The sequence below is a fragment of the Boleophthalmus pectinirostris genome, unplaced genomic scaffold (assembly GCF_026225935.1).
Source record: "Boleophthalmus pectinirostris isolate CB_2022bp ecotype Guang Dong unplaced genomic scaffold, ASM2622593v1 HiC_scaffold_3, whole genome shotgun sequence".
Classification (NCBI taxonomy): Eukaryota; Metazoa; Chordata; class Actinopteri; order Gobiiformes; family Gobiidae; genus Boleophthalmus; species Boleophthalmus pectinirostris.
In genome coordinates, this window is record NW_026571299.1 from 22,046,105 (window position 1) to 22,063,936 (window position 17,832).

At 40.6% G+C, this 17,832-nt stretch overlaps 1 protein-coding gene across 4 annotated transcripts in view; it reads left to right on the forward strand.

Annotated features, from left to right (window-relative positions):
• The first annotated feature begins 15,660 nt into the window (after positions 1-15,660).
• The window catches only part of kif21b (kinesin family member 21B), a 126,253-nt gene continuing 124,081 nt past the window's right edge, over positions 15,661-17,832 (forward strand). For all 4 annotated transcript variants that reach the window (XM_055161027.1, XM_055161029.1, XM_055161028.1 and 1 more), the window contains exon 1: positions 15,661-16,089. In XM_055161027.1, the coding sequence (XP_055017002.1) occupies positions 16,049-16,089 (41 nt within the window). In that variant the 5' untranslated portion in view covers positions 15,661-16,048. The remainder of the gene's footprint in view (positions 16,090-17,832) is intronic.

Here is a 17,832-nt window from a genome sequence, read left to right on the forward strand (position 1 = left end):
ACCAAACTGGAGCCAGTACCAGCAAGTGCCTGGACCATCTGCACACACGGCAAATCCACAAATGCCATGTGCAATTGTCAGACCCTCAAATCTTTGTCCAGTTATAATCAATGGGAGAAAAATGTTCCAGATAACCGGACCAATAGGAACTGCCAATAATACAGCCCAAGCAGCAGTCAATCGAGACAAGAAGCCTTACATCAAAAAACCTCCTAACGCCTTCATGTTGTACAAGGCTGAGCAGAGGGAACTTATTATGCAACAATTTAATATCACTAATTCGGCGGAGGTGAACAGAATTGCCGGGGCGAGATGGACAAGGCTCTCAGACAATGAACAAGCCCCATATTTCGAGCAGGCAAGAGTGGCTAAGAGGGAGCACGAGGCCAAGTTCCCAGGGTGGTCCCCCATTGATAACTTTGGGCGGAGGAAACGGAAAAGCAACACAACATCACCTGCAGCTTATACCCACCCCACAGCTCCAGCAGGTCCCGCTCAGCCTTTATGGAACTACCGTGCGATGATGGTACCACCGGATTATTATCTAACAGTCCCACAAATGACTGGATATACCAACCCAACAACAGTTCCCACAGCTCCCTTTCAGACCATGTACTACAACCCAGAAATGATGGTGGGTCCAACCTACCACCAGCCAACAAAAAACATTAAATAAACAAGTACACGAAGAAGCAAAGGAGGCGAGGACATGTGATGAACATGTTATGTTGTAAATAAAAGTTTTCTGTCAATCAGTCATTGTGTAAATTGATGTATTTTTACCCAAGGTCCAGATTAGTCATTAATAATAATAATAATAATAATAATAATAATAATAATATAATTATTATTATTATTATTATTATTATTATTATTATTATTATTATTATTATTATTATTATTATTATTATTTATTCTAACAACATAAACACACTATAATACTATTCAAACATACAGTTAAAAACATACAGTTAAAGTGGGACAGTATTTGAATTGATTGAATTGGCCTCCATGAGCTTTCAGCTGTTCTTCCTGGAGGCAGCAACATGGTAAATGGTCACATTTTTCTATAGCGCTTTTCCAACTTCAAGGCACTTAAAGCACTTTACAACAAAGAACCACTCACCCATTCACACACACACACACACACACATACACAGACACACACAGACACACACACACACACACACACACACACATACACGCACGCACACGCACGCACGCACACACACACACACACACACACACACGCCACAGTGTCAGGAAGGGCCTGTAAACTTTTGACGTGTCATAGTGTTGTTGTCTCCTCATCACAAACACACCTGCAGTTGTGTTTTGTTTCATTCACATGTTCACATGTTTCATGAGTCCCTCTTTCAAATAGAAAACACTCCTGTTCCACCTGATGATGTCATGTGATAATACAGGTAGTGCTCCATACACCTTCACTTGACATATTTGGAAAAATTGCAGCCCTGGAATTGCCAAACCTTGAAACTGCAACAATTGTTTGATCCTTCTTGAACTTTCTCCACTCTCTGGGACATCAGAAGATATTTCACTTCCTCTGGCAATCGCAATTTATGATTATTCTGTCAAGTAAGGCTACAGTGAATCAGTTCAAAAGAAGCTAAAAATAGCTGTTACCTTTAAAACTACCACTTGATGACATCACAAGGTGGAAGAGTATTTTGAGTTTTGGAGATGTAGACAGATTAATTATAAAGGATTACTTAAACATGTGTGAATGAAATAAAACACAACTCTGGGTCTGTTTTTGAGGAGGAAACAACATTCCAACGCAGCTACAAATAATGCAGAGCTTTAAAGGGGCAGTGTGCAAAGCAGTATTTCCCAGAGCGGGTTTTATACTTTATACTTTATACTGTTATGTCATTAGCTATGGTGGTACTTCGATGTGTGTAGGATTATTACTGCATGTGTATGTGAGCAGCTTTAAACCCTGAGCTCTGAGGAAATGTCTCAGAAGGATCCGAGAAGATTAACATTTATGTCGTTAATCGAGGAGGAGCTTTCTCCATCGCCGCCTGGAATTTGATCTTAAGCATGAGTGGAACAAAAAGAACAACAACAACAACATTAACAACAGTGGCATTAGTAATAGTAGTAGTAGTAGCATTAGTAGTAGTAGTAGTAGCAGTAGTAGTAGTAGTAGTAGTAGTAGCAATAGTAGTAGTAGTAGTAGTAGTACTGTGGCCATACCGGCTTGTCAAAGTCTGATTCCGTCAGATGTCAGAGGCTCAGCAGGTCTGGGTCTGGTCAGAACTTGGACTGAGACACTGGGAATTCCAGGAGCCACAGGGGGCGACAGTGGCAAAAACTGTCGTTATGTCCTTAGGGAAGACACTTCACCCACATTACCTAGTATGAAAGTGGCGTGTGAGTGAGTGATGGTGGTGGTTGTAGGGGCCTTTGGAGCAGATTGACAGCCTTGCTCCCATCAGTCTGCCCCAGGGCAGTTGTGGCTACAATAGTAGTTTACCACCATTGAGTGTGGAGTGAATGAAGAATGAACTGTAAAGCGCTTTGGGTATCTTGAAAGGCACTATATAAATGCAACGATTAATTATGTAGCAGCATTAGTAGTAATAGTAGTAGTAGTAGTAGTAGTAGTAGTAGTAGTAGTAGTAATAGTAGCATTAGTAATAGCAGTAGCAACTGGAATCCTTCACATGAGCAGCGTTCACACACAAACCAGGACTAAACTAAGTCTCCATCAAGACTAGGCCAGGACCAAACCAGGACCAAACCAAGATGAAACCAGGACCACGGCCCATAGTCTTTGGTCTTGGATGCACATTAAACATGAAACACATTTTCCATAGAAAATAAAGTGAATCTTTTGAAGCACATGGAGATTTTCAACAGAGCGTAAATCTAAAGTTATTTGAATAGATGAAATGGAGTAAATGTCAAACCCGCGAGTGTGTAATGGTCTATGATGTTCCTCATGTGTGACAGTGGATCATGTCCCTCATGTGTCACGGTCTCTCATGTCCCTCGTGTGTGTGTGTGTGTGCCTTCACTGTCTCTAATCCATCTTTCCCATTCCAAATGTGCCTTTGAACATAATCCCTCATTCTGCACAAACCCAGGCCTGTGATTGGCTGCAATTCACAACTAGGAAATCAATGCACCAATCACAAACCAGGAATTATAACCACTGTATTCATAATCATGTAGATGTTCTGTGCAGAGGAAACACGTTCTGCTGCTGCACTGCCATGTCCAAAATTCCACAGTTAAACAGCAAATGGGGACTCACTTTTAATGTCCATATACTATAGTGTGTGTGTGCGTGTGTGTGTGTGTGTGAGTGTGTGTGTTAGTGTGTGTGTGTGTGTGTGTGTGTGTGCATGTGTGTGTGTTTGGAGCAGAGTTAGATTTTAATTTTAATATTTATATAATCAGACGTCACAGATCCAAACACACTGGGTCCCTGTTGTAAGAATAAAGGATTTCTATTTTAGTCATCAGTGTGTCTCAGACTCTATATTCAGGTCCTGTGTGACAGTGTGCTGTTGTGCTGTGACAGGGACAGGCTGAGGTTATATCTGAATATCTGAATATGTTTTTGGTTTTAGGGTTTAGAGTCCTTGCCTCAAGTGGAGGAGTTCAAGTATCTCGGGGTCTGTTCACGAGTGAGGGGAGGACGGAATGTGAGATTGACAGGTGGATCAGTGCAACGTCGGCAATGATGCAGTCGCTGTATCTGACCGTTGTGGTGAAGAGGGAGCTGAGCCGAAAGGTGAAGCTCTTGATTTACCGGTCAGTCTTCGTTCCTACTTTCACCTATGGTCATGAGCTCTGGGTAATGACCGAAAGGACGAGATCGCGGATACAATCGCTCGAAATGAGTTTCCTCTACAGGGTGTCTGGGCGCTCCCTTAGTGATAGGGTGAGGACCTCAGTCACACGGGAGGAGCTTGGAGTAGAGCTGCTGCTTCTCCATGTCGAGAGGAGCCAGTTGAGGTGACTCGGGCATCTGTTTCGGATGCCTCCTGGGCGCCTCCCTCGGGACCCAGGAGGACCCAGGACACGCTGGAGGGACTATGTCTCTGGGTTGACCTGGGAACACCTTGGGTTCCCCCGGAGGAGCTGGAGGAAGTGTCTGGGGTGAAGGAAGTCTGGGAGTCCCTGCGTAGACTACTGCCCTGCGACCCAGCCCCAGATAAGTGGGAGAAAATGGATGGATGGATGGGTTTTAGGGTTTAGGTATTTGGCTCTTATTTTTATTTAGTTATGTTTATTTTCATTGGATGATTTGCACATTGTTTATATATAAGGCACCGAGCTGCTCCTTAATCCTCCTCAGTGCTTAGCCACACTTGCACTTTTTGCACTTGGTCACTTAGTTTATTTTGGGAAAAATTTTACATTTAAAAAAAGAAGTGGACCAGGCCATTCCTGCTCAGTCGCTCTGAGTCTGTCCTGTCCACAACAACTCTTCGTCTCACTCATCCAGGTACAAGAGAAAATTAGTTTAATCCAGACTCAATATATAAAAGTACATAACTAACCTGCTAGCCACCTTGTAGCAAATAGGAAATGAGCATGAACGTGATTCTGGCTCCATCGACTCACTTTCACTTTGTACTGAACAAAAACATCACCTTCTCTCTATAGCTGCTGATGTGAACCTCATCATTTTAGTCTTAAATGTTTGTATTAACCCGCGACATATGATCCTGGTGCTTTATAAATCAATTCCCATTCCTAATATGGAACTCGACTCCAAACTGGCCCCGTTACTGTTGGCCTGGAGCATCATTTGGAAGGTGAACGCTGTGGGTGACGTCACACTCCCCACGTCTTTATGTAGAACAGTCTATGGTTCTAAACCCAGAGAACATCTGAGTCTTTTCTGTGTTGGACAGAAATACAGTCCCTGACAAAAGTCTTGTCTCTTATCCATTTTGTAGAAACAAAAGCTTATAACCTGACTTTAAATTAATCGATTGGTTTTAGAAATGTCTCATATGAAAGCTAAAACCCTCCCAAATTATGCTCAATATACTAAAATAAATTTGCTTCACTGAAGAAAGATTGATCATTTAATGAACACAGAAAGGTCAGATTTTGGCAAGACAAAAGTCTTGTCTCCTTGTCATATGATGCACCCAATCCTAGATTACAGCCTCACCTATGATCAGTTACTGATCAGTCAATTAGTGGGTGTGTATAAAAAGAACCCCAGCACACCAGACCTTCACATCAACTGCAACTTTACCTCTGACAACATGCCTAAGATCCACCCTGAGACCAAAGCGTTAATTATCAAGAGACTGAAGACCAGATCCACTGCTGAGGTGGCTGACACCGTCAATGTGTCTCAGTGTCAGGTACAAGAATAAGAAAAAGATCTGAAATGACTGGAGATATTTTTGACAAGCCCAGGTCCGGCAGACCCCACAAGACAACTGCTCGGGAGGACCGTTTGTTGATTTGAAAATCCAAGGCCAGCCCCTTTTCCACTGCAGCAGACTCCACCAGGCCTGGTCACCTCAAGTCCCTGTGTCAACCAGAACAGTTTGTAGAATTCTGTCTCGAAATGGCCTCCATGGTCGAATCAGTGCACAGAAACCAGCACTAAACAAAAGGCAATTAAAAAACCGTGTGGCATTTGCCAAGGCCCACAGCCTGATAAAAGGATGGACACTGGAAAAGTGGCAGAATGTGGATTTCTCAGATGAATCCTCGGTTGAAATACATCACAGCCGCCGCAAATATTGCAGGAGACCTACTGGAGCCCCCATGGATCCAAGATTCACCCAGAAAACAGTTAAGTTTGGTGGCGGAAAAATCATGGTCTGGTGTTACATCCAGTATGGGGCTGTGCGAGACATTTGCAGGGTGGAAGGCAAATATCAATAGCCTAAAATATCAAGAAGTATTAGCTACCTCTTACATTGCATTACATTACACTCCAGGACTGGCCAGCCCAGTCGCCAGACATGAACATCATTGAGCATGTCTGGGGTAGAATGAAAGAGGAAGCATGGAAGGCAAAACCAAAGAATCTTGATGAACTCTGGGAGGCATGTAAGACGCTTTCTTTGCTATTCCTGATGACTTCATCAACAAATTGTATGAATTATTGTCGAACCGCATGGATGCAGTCCTTCAAGCTCATGGAAGTCATACAAGATATTAAATGTGGATCTCACAGCACCACTACTTCATTCACTGACGTTATACAACATATTTTTGTATTTGAAGTAAATTATTTGTTCAATTTTCTGTAGGCGACAAGACTTTTGTCTTGCCAAAATCTGACCTTTCTGTGTTCATTAAATGATCAATCTTTCTTCAGTGAAGCAAATTTATTTTAGTTTATTGAGCATAATTTGGGAGGGTTTTAGCTTTCATATGAGACATTTCTAAAACCAATCAATTAATTTAAAGTCAGGTTATAAGCTTTTGTTTCTACAAAATGGATAAGAGACAAGATTTTTGTCAGGGACTGTACAAGTGTGTACGTGAAGCAGACACTCCAGAGGACAACAAACTCATGTGCAGCTCCCTCTGCCTTTGTCATGTTGTGTTACGCTATAAGTACCTCAGCTGTGTACATGTTTTACAATGACAATAAATCCTTGAATCTTGAACACTTCATCCCTCTGTGGTCCTGTAGAAATGACAAAAAAAAAAATTGTCTGTCTGAGGGAGGAGCTACAGTAACTCCACTTCTGATGCACATGACCTGATCCATGAACACGCAGGAACCAGTGATACATTTATTTGGCACCGAGGCTGTTTCTGGTTTAGCCTCGGTGTTATTTAGTCTAACCTGACCTATCCCGGGTTTATATGTGTCACTCTGAATGGATTTCTAGCTCAGGACCTAACAGGATGTTCAGATACTCCGAGCTGATTGGTCAAAGAGTCACAACAGCAGAAGAAGTGGAGAAATCTTGAGTTAAATGCACAAATGTTTATGTTTCTTTTATATTGTTTGTTTTGAATATACAGTATTTTCCAGGCTATTAGGCATGCTCTTAAGGTATAAGGTATAAGGTTCTTTATTTGTCATTCAAGTATGAGAGAACATATGACAGAACGGTAAGTAATATTAAAAAGTAAATACATCAAAACAACAACATTTAGCATTTCCCAAGGACAAGTACAAGTAAAACGTGGCAAGATAGAGAGGCAGCCCAAGCAGGAAGTCAGTATTCACTGTTCAAAAATCTGACAGCCTCAGGAAAGAAGCTGAACTTCAGCCGAGATGTTCTGGCTTTAATGCTCTTCAGTCTCCTCCCAGAGGGCAGAGGAACAAACAGGTGGTGAGGGGGGTGCGAGGGGTCCCCCATGGTCCCATCATGACCAGTCTTCTGCAACGCTCCTCATAAATGTCACTGATGGGTGTAAAGTCACATCCAGTGATCTTCTCTGCTGTTCTGACCACGCGTTGTAGAACTTTCCTGTCCTGGGCTGAGCAGTGGCCGTACCACACTGTGATGGACTGGGTCAACACACTCTCCACTCCACATCGATAAAAAGACATGAGAGCAGGGAGAACTAGTCCAGCAGCCTTGAGTCTCCTCAAAAAATACAGACGCGGGTGGGCCTTCTTAACAATACTAGCTGCATTAGTGGACCAAGTTAGGCTGTCGGTCATGTGCAGACCCAGATATTTCCAGCAGGACGCCCTTTCAACTTCTGTGCCCATGATGTAGAGCCTCCAACCCCATCAAAAAACGACTGTGCCCTCCACAATCCAGAGCGCCCCATACACGAATCCACTCGAGTGTCCCAGCACGACTTCAGTAAACTACAAAGCCGCACCACCCACAGAACACACAAACACACACGGAGCAGACAGTGACCGCACAGCGAAACACACACACAGACACACCCACAGACACACTCATCACTCCACGCCGACGAGGAACGGAATGGAGGAACGAACCGAAAAAGTGAGTGCAATGTTCCACTTCTAGACACAACTGAACAAGTGAGTCACTGCGAACACGCCGACAATCCAGCGGTCCCAGGCAGCACCCTCCCTACACGCCACAACTGAACAAAGCCCAGAGTCACTGTGAATGCGACAAACAAACAAAACCACTGACCCATCCAACTGTTGTGTTTCCTTTAAAGTCCAGTGCAGTTTATTTGTGAAAAAAGTTCGAAAATAGACCATTTAATGACAGTGTGCCTTATAATACAGAGCGCCTAATAGTGCGGAAAATACTGTAACTCTTGATTTCAGGGTTAAACAGGAACTTTGGTCCAGTTTTACTTAACATTTCCAAAAATGTTAAATTAACTCTAGAAGAGATTGGACTCATATAAACCGTGAGAAAATGTTCAAATCAATTCTGTGAGAGTCAATTTTAACACTCCACTTTTTGCTGTGGATGCCAAGTGACTTAAGTTAAACATTACGCTATTCCCACGTTGTTTCCAGGCCTATAATATGTAAGTAATGTCTAAAATACAGTCATACACAACACACTGGTGACGTTTGGGTGAATGAGAACGAGCACACAAACCATGTATGATACAAAGGCTGGTTATGTGAGATTAAAGCATCTTCATGTAGCAGAGGGGGGCTGTCTATAAAGGAGATTCTCACTTTCATTTATTTATCTATTTATTTAGGTAAGTCTGGCTAAAATATAGGACAAAAGCAGTAAATAGTGGAAAAAAACAACAACAATTCTTTATTTTAATTAACATTAAAAGAGCTAATTTTACACATTTAAAAAAGTACATATTCAATCACAACAATTTGGAGCTAAAATCTGGGACACAACTAAATCAAATCACATAAAAACAATATTAGTAATGCAAAAAACAAAGATTAATCAAACCAAGGCAATTAGTTGAATCCCAGGTTTCAGGAACCAAAGTGCTAGTGCAATGCAAATATATGCAAATACATATATACCCTTGGCTTCAAGGGTGGTTTTCCACAACCGCATCGAGTTCGCAATGAACGCCCTTAGAGTCCTGTTGATATTGTACAGCTTCAAGCACTCAGTGATCCATGTGTGTGGCATTGAGTCATAGGCTTTCTTGTAATCAATCCAGGCAGTGCACAGGTTGGTCTTACGGGTTCTGCAGTCGCGGGCGACTGTTCGGTCAACCAGGAGTTGGTGTTTGGCTCCCCTGGTGTTTTTGCCGATACCCTTCTGTGCTGCGCTCATGTATTGATTCATGTGCCCACTTATCTTAGCCGCAATGATGCCTGACATGAGCTTCCATGTTGTGGAGAGACAGGTTATTGGATGGGACTGCACCCTTTGAGGGATCCTTTAGGATCAGGATCGTACGCCCTTGGGTTAACCATTCAGGGTGAGTCCCATCCCTTAGCAGCTGGTTCATTTGTGCTGCCAGGCGCTCGTGGAGGGCAGTGAGCTTCTTTAGCCAGTACGCATGGATCATGTCAGGGCCCGGTGCGGTCCAGTTTTCATACCTGAGACTCTTCCCTGGATGTCTGCCACTGTGATGGTGACTGGATTCTGTTCAGGGAGGTTGCTGTGGTCTTCTCTCAGATCCACCAGCCACTGTGCATCGGTGTTATTTGATGCCTCCCTCTCCCATATGCCTTTCCAGTACCTCTCAGTCTCCAGCCTTGGTGGAGACCTGTTGTTATTGTACTCTGCATTGTAACTGTTATGTCCCCACTGTGAGACAAACAGAGTTTATCTTATATGGTCCTGTACATCAGGTGTGTCAAACTCATTTTCTCCAAGGGCCACATTTGGATCATGTTTGTCATCAAAGAGCCGGTTGTAAAGTTAAAACTGTAACTGTATTATCAGTGTGTTACAAAACTGTAAAAGTCTGTATTTGATTTTTCATTTCATTATTTATTATTTATTTATTTTTATGTTTTTTACATTTTTATCATTTACTGGTATACTTGCTCTTATTTGATTTGATTGATTTTTATTGTCTTAATGAGGACTAGTAGAGTTACTTTACATTTCTGTTGGATATGTTTTATTTGTATTGTGCAGCACTTGGGAAACTGTTTTGTTTATGAAATGTGCTGTAGAAATAAAGTGGATTGGATTTGATTTAAAGGTTTAAGTTAAAAGTGGCAAGATGCAGTCACTTCATGGGGAACAACTGCGGTGCATTGTGGGAGATGTAGTAGCGGCACAGAGCCACAACATAATAATAAATTATACCTTTTAACCTCTTGTGGGCCACATAAAATGGCTTGGAGGGCCGGACGCGGGCCTTGGCCTTGCCACATGTGCTATACATCTTAAATTGACTACTGTTCTTCCTATTCTGTATCAAAAATCAGTATAAAATAGTATTTAATCTAAATACTCATTTGAGCAGGAATCAAGAGAAATTAACCTTTCCTGAATGTCTGTACAATGATCTTGAGTTGTATCCAGGTTGACCAGATTTACTCTAAAATGGTAATATTAATATACTATGACCACATGTTATTACAGTTGTATTTATTTATTGTTACTCTGGGCCACGAGTCTGCAATAAAGAGAAGTGTCTACACAAACTCTGGCCTTTGGAATGCATATGCTGCTGTTACATAATGTTAAGTAGTAGATCAACAAAGACTTAAGTAACAACACAGCACTTGAGCGCCTCCCTGTTCTGTGTGATTGCAGAAGTCTGAGTGTGAGTGTGTGTGTGTGAGTGTGTGTGGGGGTGTGTGAGTGTGTGTGTGAGTGTGAGTGTGAATGTGAGCGTCAGGGCAGTACAGGCCTGTGCTTGGGACCAGGCACAATGCATCTGTGGATTTATGGATTTGTCTCATAATCACGTCGAGAATCCAGCTCTGCCTCGAGACGCAGACCTCCACACAAAACAAAACATAAGCTACTCATAAGCGCAAGGGATTATGAGTAAAGCAATGTACACAGGGTTTCATAATAACTCACCTATGAACCAGAAGAGAGGGATACGTCTTATCTAACCCTAACCCTGACAAAGACTATTTCAGAATTTCTGTAGAGGTTTTATCAACGGTGAATTTATAAAACATAACTCAAACTCAGAACAGGGCAACCGCTCCCTACACAATTTTACAGTGTATTATGACTAGTCGAGGAGCCAAAGTCTCAAAAATGGGTTGAACCTGACATGGTCTGCCATACATTTTATTTGTGTTTTTTTTTGTTTTGTTTTGTTAAATATGGCCCTAAGGACCAATAATTAAAGGGTCTGCTCTTTCGGAAATATCATGAAAAAGAAATTATGGCCGTTTAGTGTATGTGACTTTCATTTTTTGATAGAAAATTTTGAAAAATGAAAATTTCCTGAAATCCTCACTGGGTTGGGTAAGCTGTCAGTAAATGCATTCCAGATGCAAAGAACACATGTGGTAGCAACATTCAGTGAAAAAATAATTCCTGAAACAAATTTCTACATGATGTTGGCTCAATTTAATGCAAAAAAAAAAAAAAAAAAAAAGACTTTTTTTTTTTTTTTCACTTTTTTCCAATATTTTCATCTTTACCTCACTGGAAATCAACTGCTCACCCAAGTTATGACATAAGCCAATATGCCATTCCTTTCTCCAAACAGTAAACTCATTTCACAGAAAAAAATATAAAAATCCAACCAAAATCAATGGATCTGTGATGATTTCATTACTAGTTGGCCGTCAACAGGCCCGGAACCTCAATAGAATGTTAGGGTACTCTCAACATTCTGAAATCATCACATGGGAATAGTTGATTGCCAATGAGGTAAAGATGACAATCATGTAGAAATGTGTTTCAGGAATATTTTTTTCACTGAATGTTGCTACCACATGTGTTCTTTGCATTTGGAATGCATTTATTGACAGCTTACCTAACCCAGTGAGGATTTCAGGAAATTAAAATTTTTTTCACGATATTTCTGGAAGAGCAGACCCTTCAATTATTGGCCCTTAGGGTCACAGTTAACAACAACAACAACAAAAAAACACAAACAAAAAGTATGGCAGACCATGTCAGGTTCAACCCATTTTATTGAGCTTTTGAGACTTGACTTAGTCACTTTTCTGGAGTATTGGTTTGCCTGGAATATTTCACAATGTAAAAATGTGTAATACTCGAGCTGTAGTGTCCAAAGGTAGTTTAAAAAGTATCTATAATTTATAATGTAGAATCTTTAAAAACTGTTTGCAGTGGTCCAAAGTAGAGCTGCTTATACAATATATCTGTACTGGGCCAAGACAAACTTTGTTCAAATAAATTAGGAAAAATCTGGTACAGGTTTTTGAACTTAGACTCACAATGCAGTTTTAAATATATAGGCCTAGACATGTGTTTTATTAAATATAAGACTCTGAAAACAACAGATCTGAACTTTGCCTTAAACCACAGAATAGACGAGCAGAGAATAAAACGTGTCACTAAACTCCGCACAGGGACAGTGGTTCCTCTTTCTGACCCTGACTCAGCGTTTGAGGAAGTGAAGAGAGTTCTGCTTCTGCTGCACATCTGTACTCTCCTCCACGTTTCCCTCCAAAACAATAATAAGCTCCGCACGCGCCTCTGACCTCTGACCCCGAGGTGCCGCAGGCTAGCGGGCCCCACCTTTCCGCTCGTGGGAACAGGCGCGCGTCTGTCCATGCCACGGTCCGTGCGTAATAGTGATCCAGGTTTGTGTTTGGAGAGGGTTTAGAGCGGCTGACCGGAGGGGCGGGACCAGACAGGCACAGACGCGCTGGGATTGGTCAGACTGAGGTGATTGACAGCTGGGGGTGTGAATAGTGGTGGAGCCGCAGCCTGTCAGTTTAAAGAGATTATGGTGCGTTCAAGGAAGAAAGGTTTTATGGGATTTAAAGCCACTGTAAAACGTTTACTTCCCCCAAACATGGCGCACAGCAAAAACTGGAGGGGTCAAATTTCAGGGTCAATATTTCAGAGTATTCTAAAATTAAATGGGGGTTCGTGGGTGTTAATTCAGCTACCCCTAGTGTTAATTCAACTTCTTTTAGTGTTAATTGTAATTGTTTTACGGTTAATTTAAATTATTTCAGTGTTAATTCAACTTCCCCTAGTGTTAATTCAGCTTCTTTTGGTGTTAATTCAACTTCCCCTAGTGTTAATTCAGCTTCTTATGGTGTTAATTCAACTTCTTTTAGTGTTAATTCAACTTCCCTTAGTGTTAATATGGCACCTTCCACCCACCACTTCAAAGTCCTGCGAGTGAAGACCAGTTTGAAACAGTTTTGTTCATAATTTCAACTTAAATTAACAAAATGAAAGTGTAAAAACAAAACACCTCAAGGATATCAGGATAACCCTACAAAGTGTTATCTGTTTACTCTCAAAACGTGAATATAACTCTTGATTTGAGGGTTAAACAGGAACCAAAAATGTTAAATTAACTCTAGAACAGATAAACCCTGATAAAATGTTCAAATCAATTCTGTGAGAGTCAATTTGAACACATCACTTTTTGCTGTGGATGCCAAATGACTTGAGTTAAACGTTACTACTTTCTTTTCTATTCCCATGTTGTTTCCAGGCCTATAATACTGTATGTAAGTAATGTCTAAAATAAAGTCATACACAGCACACTGGTGATGTTTGGGTGAATGAGAACAAATACACAAACCATGTATGATACAAAGGTTGGTTATGTGAGATTAAAGCATTTTCAAAATTCAAGTTAATTTACATTTTAAAATTCTTGTATTTTTTTTATATATTTTTTTTTAAATCTGGATCTACATCATTTAGGCAACTTTTAATTAAAAAAAAAAAGAAGAACCAAAGTACTTATATAGTAGTATAAGATATTTCTACTCTGTTGATAGTGTGTGTGTAGATGCTTTGTTCCACTATTACCACATGTTATTACAGTTTTATTTAAGGTTTTCAGTGGAATTATTCTACAAACCTGCGGCGCTGGCAATAGATGTTTGTTATCAGATTGACCTTACATACAGCCTCAGATTTGACATTGTACTTTTTATTTGTATTTTTTCACTCCTTTTGTATCTCAACTCTTTTCAAAGTCATTTCTAATATTATGGTTAAATGGTTAGATTAAAAAGCTATTAGTCATTTATTTGTATTGAATAGTGTTTATTCACCTGTTGTTCTTGTACTCTGCGTTGTAACTTTTATGTCCCTACTGTGAGACAAACAGAGTTTATCTTATATTATCCTATATATCTGAAATTGACTACTGTTCTTCCCGTTCTGTATCAAAAATCTGTCTTGTATTGAATCTAAATATTCATTTGAACAGAAATTGAGAGAAATGAACCTGTCCTGTCTGTAGATTGATCTTGAGTTGTATCTAGGTTTACCAGATTTACGGGTTGGGATGTTTGGTATAAATAAAATTGTGAAAAGAGAGTGTAACATTGTGCATTCTTGTGTCTGTCATAATCTGAGGAACTTCTGTCGCTGCATTTTATTTTATTTTATTTTATTTTTTTCTGCTTTATGGTCATTTGCAAACACAGATTTCTGTATTTTGGTAATTTATTCTCCTCTTTACTGTTGAGGAGGATCAGATTAGTCAAAAGTTGTGGTAATCCTGTTTTAGTCCTGGTTTAGACCTGATGTAGTCCTGGTTTAATCTTAGTTTAGTCCTGATTTAAACCCGCACTGTGAAACTGATGCATCGGCCATCTGAGTGTGCTATGCATTTTTTCACTTTTGTCTGGCTGCTCCTTGCAGTTGCACCTCTACAAGAATTTTGGTGTGTATTTTCTGTTTCTTTTGATTAAACCTGCACTGCAAAAACTAAAACATTGCAAAGTTAAGAATACTTGAAATAAGAGAGTTTTATCACAATTTGAGTCAATTTCACTTGACAAGTACAATGATCTGCCAATGGAACAAGGCTTTTTGTACTTAAAATCAGAAACTACATCTTGCTACACTTAAAATGAGGAAAAAAACAAAACACTTCTTACACTTAAAATAAGAAACAAAATCCAATCTAATCTAATGTTGCTTGAATGAAGAAATACATTACATTAAATACTCTGGTAGATCATTGTACTTGTCAAGATGAAAAGTTATTTTCATTTAGCCAGATATTGTTTTTTGTGGTTTAGATCAGGCATGTCCAAACTATGACCTGTGGCCCAAATACGGCCCTCAAACTACTTTTTCTTGGCCCTCAGGCTTCCAGGTAAATGGGCCTGTACCAAAAATACCAAATTGGGTGAAGACCTAAGCATGAATAAAGGTCATGTGACTCATTCCAACCACTTATAAATGCACAGATATGAATTATTGTCTGTACTGATCACCAGTCTGTGGCCCTCGATCGACCCTCCACTTCACCTGTGTTTTAATTTGCAAACCTTCATGACTCTGATTCAGTGGTTTTGTATAAATCTGCTGGGACAGGGCTCAAAACTGGGACTGTCCCCGGAGCACAGGGACGTCTGGAATATTAGAAAGTATGATTTAATGTTAAAAATCACATTCTATTGTCTAAAGAAAGACTGTTTTTATTAGAACACACTAGCTATTGAAATCGAGTTTATTTAAGTATCAATAATTGTTTATCTTTTTACGCAAGATTAACGCATAGACTCACACCCAGAATTACGCGTCTTTTCCAAATTCATCAGTTGGCATTTTTCCTCACACCAGGTCTGAGCAGCTCAGTTTTCCAAGGTCCCGTGAACGTACCATGAGCCCTTCACTGCCCCAGTCTCATTCACAGCGTGTTCGTGTGGTATCAGCGGCAGACAGACAGCAGTACAGTTGTGTGCCTGTACAGACGTGCGCTCTTTACGCACCGGATTAAAACAGGATGTAGCGGTTTACAACATGAACTGCGGAAGCCCTCGCGACTCTACCCCGCTTTGACTCGATATGTGACGGCTAACTTCACCCAGAAATGTCCGCGTCTACCACCACCACCAACCCTACGAGCAACGCGGAGGATAAGCAGCAGCAGAAGCAGCAGCAGCAGCAGCAGACAGGAGCCGACCGAGCGAGGTGCACCGTCCCCGGGTCTCGCTGCTCCTGACGCCCGCTCCATGCCTCCGCTTTACCGCTCTGTCCTCCACGCCTCTCCCCGTCCGCTCTGGTTCTTTTTTGGGTTATAAGAAGAGGAAGCGACAATGGCAAACGCGGGCGACTGCTGCGTAAAGGTGGCATTGAGGTAAGCCTGGCTCCACTATCCTTTAAAAAAAAAATGGTTGGGGATTTGACAAACGCATTCGCTGATCTTAATATTCTTTGAGTTTTTTTGGTTCTTTCTTTCACGTGTCAACCCTAAACGGCCCTTGTTCTTTCATTGCGTTGCAGCACGTTTTGCGCTGACTAGCCTGAACACCTTGCTTCGTAATTGGGTGGAACTGTATTGATAAAGCCACGCTATCTGCACATGACAAGTTCACGGCGCGTCTGGTTCCAAGGGCAGTGGCTTAAACGTGCGAGGAGAATTGTGCAGCGAAAGAAACGCATTTTTTTTTTTTTTTTTGGTTCTGTTTTGGTGCAATTAAAACGCGCACGTCTCTTTTACAGTAGCCCGTGCGTCTTGCTGAGTTGCATGACAAAAGATTCGATGCTTTCTCCTTTATTGCCTTTGTTAAACGGTACCTAAACCCTCCACTGCAGGCTGAAGCTTAGCCAGTTGGAGGAATGCTAAGATAATTGCAGTATTGTTTTAAATGGCCTCTTGGAGCAAACGGGGAGTACGTACTTGGCTAAAATGGGAAGGCGTGACAGCAGTGTGATGTGGTATGATGCTTTTGTGCATTGTGACTTTTGGAGATCACTTTCACTGCTCTGTTTTTTGCCAGCTCCCACATGTATACACTTTATTTTACGCAATTATTAGGCTACTCTTCATTGTCATTAATCAGTATGGTTAATCTATGCATAAGAATGTGTATTTTGATATTGAATATGTAGTCCTGCATCTCAGACAGGCATTGTGTGTGTGTGAGTATTGATACCTGATAATTACATGTAGTCAGTTATAATGAGGGATTGTTGTGAGTGTAATAGGCAAAGGTGAGAGTAGAGTCGTCCAAAGTGTCTAAAAATAACTACTGCTACTTAAAAAAAAGTATTATTATTGTATTACATTATTACCAGTGTTGGGAGTGTTACTTTTAAAATGTATTCCCCTACAGGTTACAGATTACATACCCCAAAATGTAGATTGTAACAGAATCCATTAAATTACTTAAAGTGAGTAACGTAATCTGAATACTTTGGATTACTTGATTTGCTGTAGAGAAGCAAAGACCAGGATATCGTAACATAAAATGTTTTGTCTAAAAGAAAATAAAAACCCCAGACTTTACTTTACCGTATTAAAAATATTATTGATAGAAGAGGAGGAGAAATGTCCACGCAGCATGGTTTAGTCCTGTTAATTCCTTTAGATCTAGTTTAGACCTGGTTTAGTCCTGGTTTAAGTCCTGGTTTAGTTTAAGTTTAGACCTGGTTTAGTTTCTGGCAATGAGTGTTATTACCGAAAAAAAAAAAAAAAAAGAAAAAGGGGGGATATAGCCCAAAATGTGAAAATGGAAAATACCGCTGTGTAATCCATTTATTTCAACAAAGTAACTGTAATCCAATTACCACTCATTGAAACAGCAACTGTAACTGTTACTCATAATTTGTACTCTGATTACGCAACTCCGGTACATGTAATCTGTTACTCCCCAACACTGATTATTACTAGTAAAAAGTGGACAAGGATTGTAGACAAGTATTGAAAATCAGACACTAATCAATACTAATACTAGATACTGTTTTGAGCAAGTATCAATACTAAAACAAATCTCATTGACAAGACTGAAGTAAATCTTTCCTGAATGTCTTTAGAACGATGTAGTAGATGTAATGATGAAGCAGAAGACCACATAGACTAGTATACACACACTGTAAA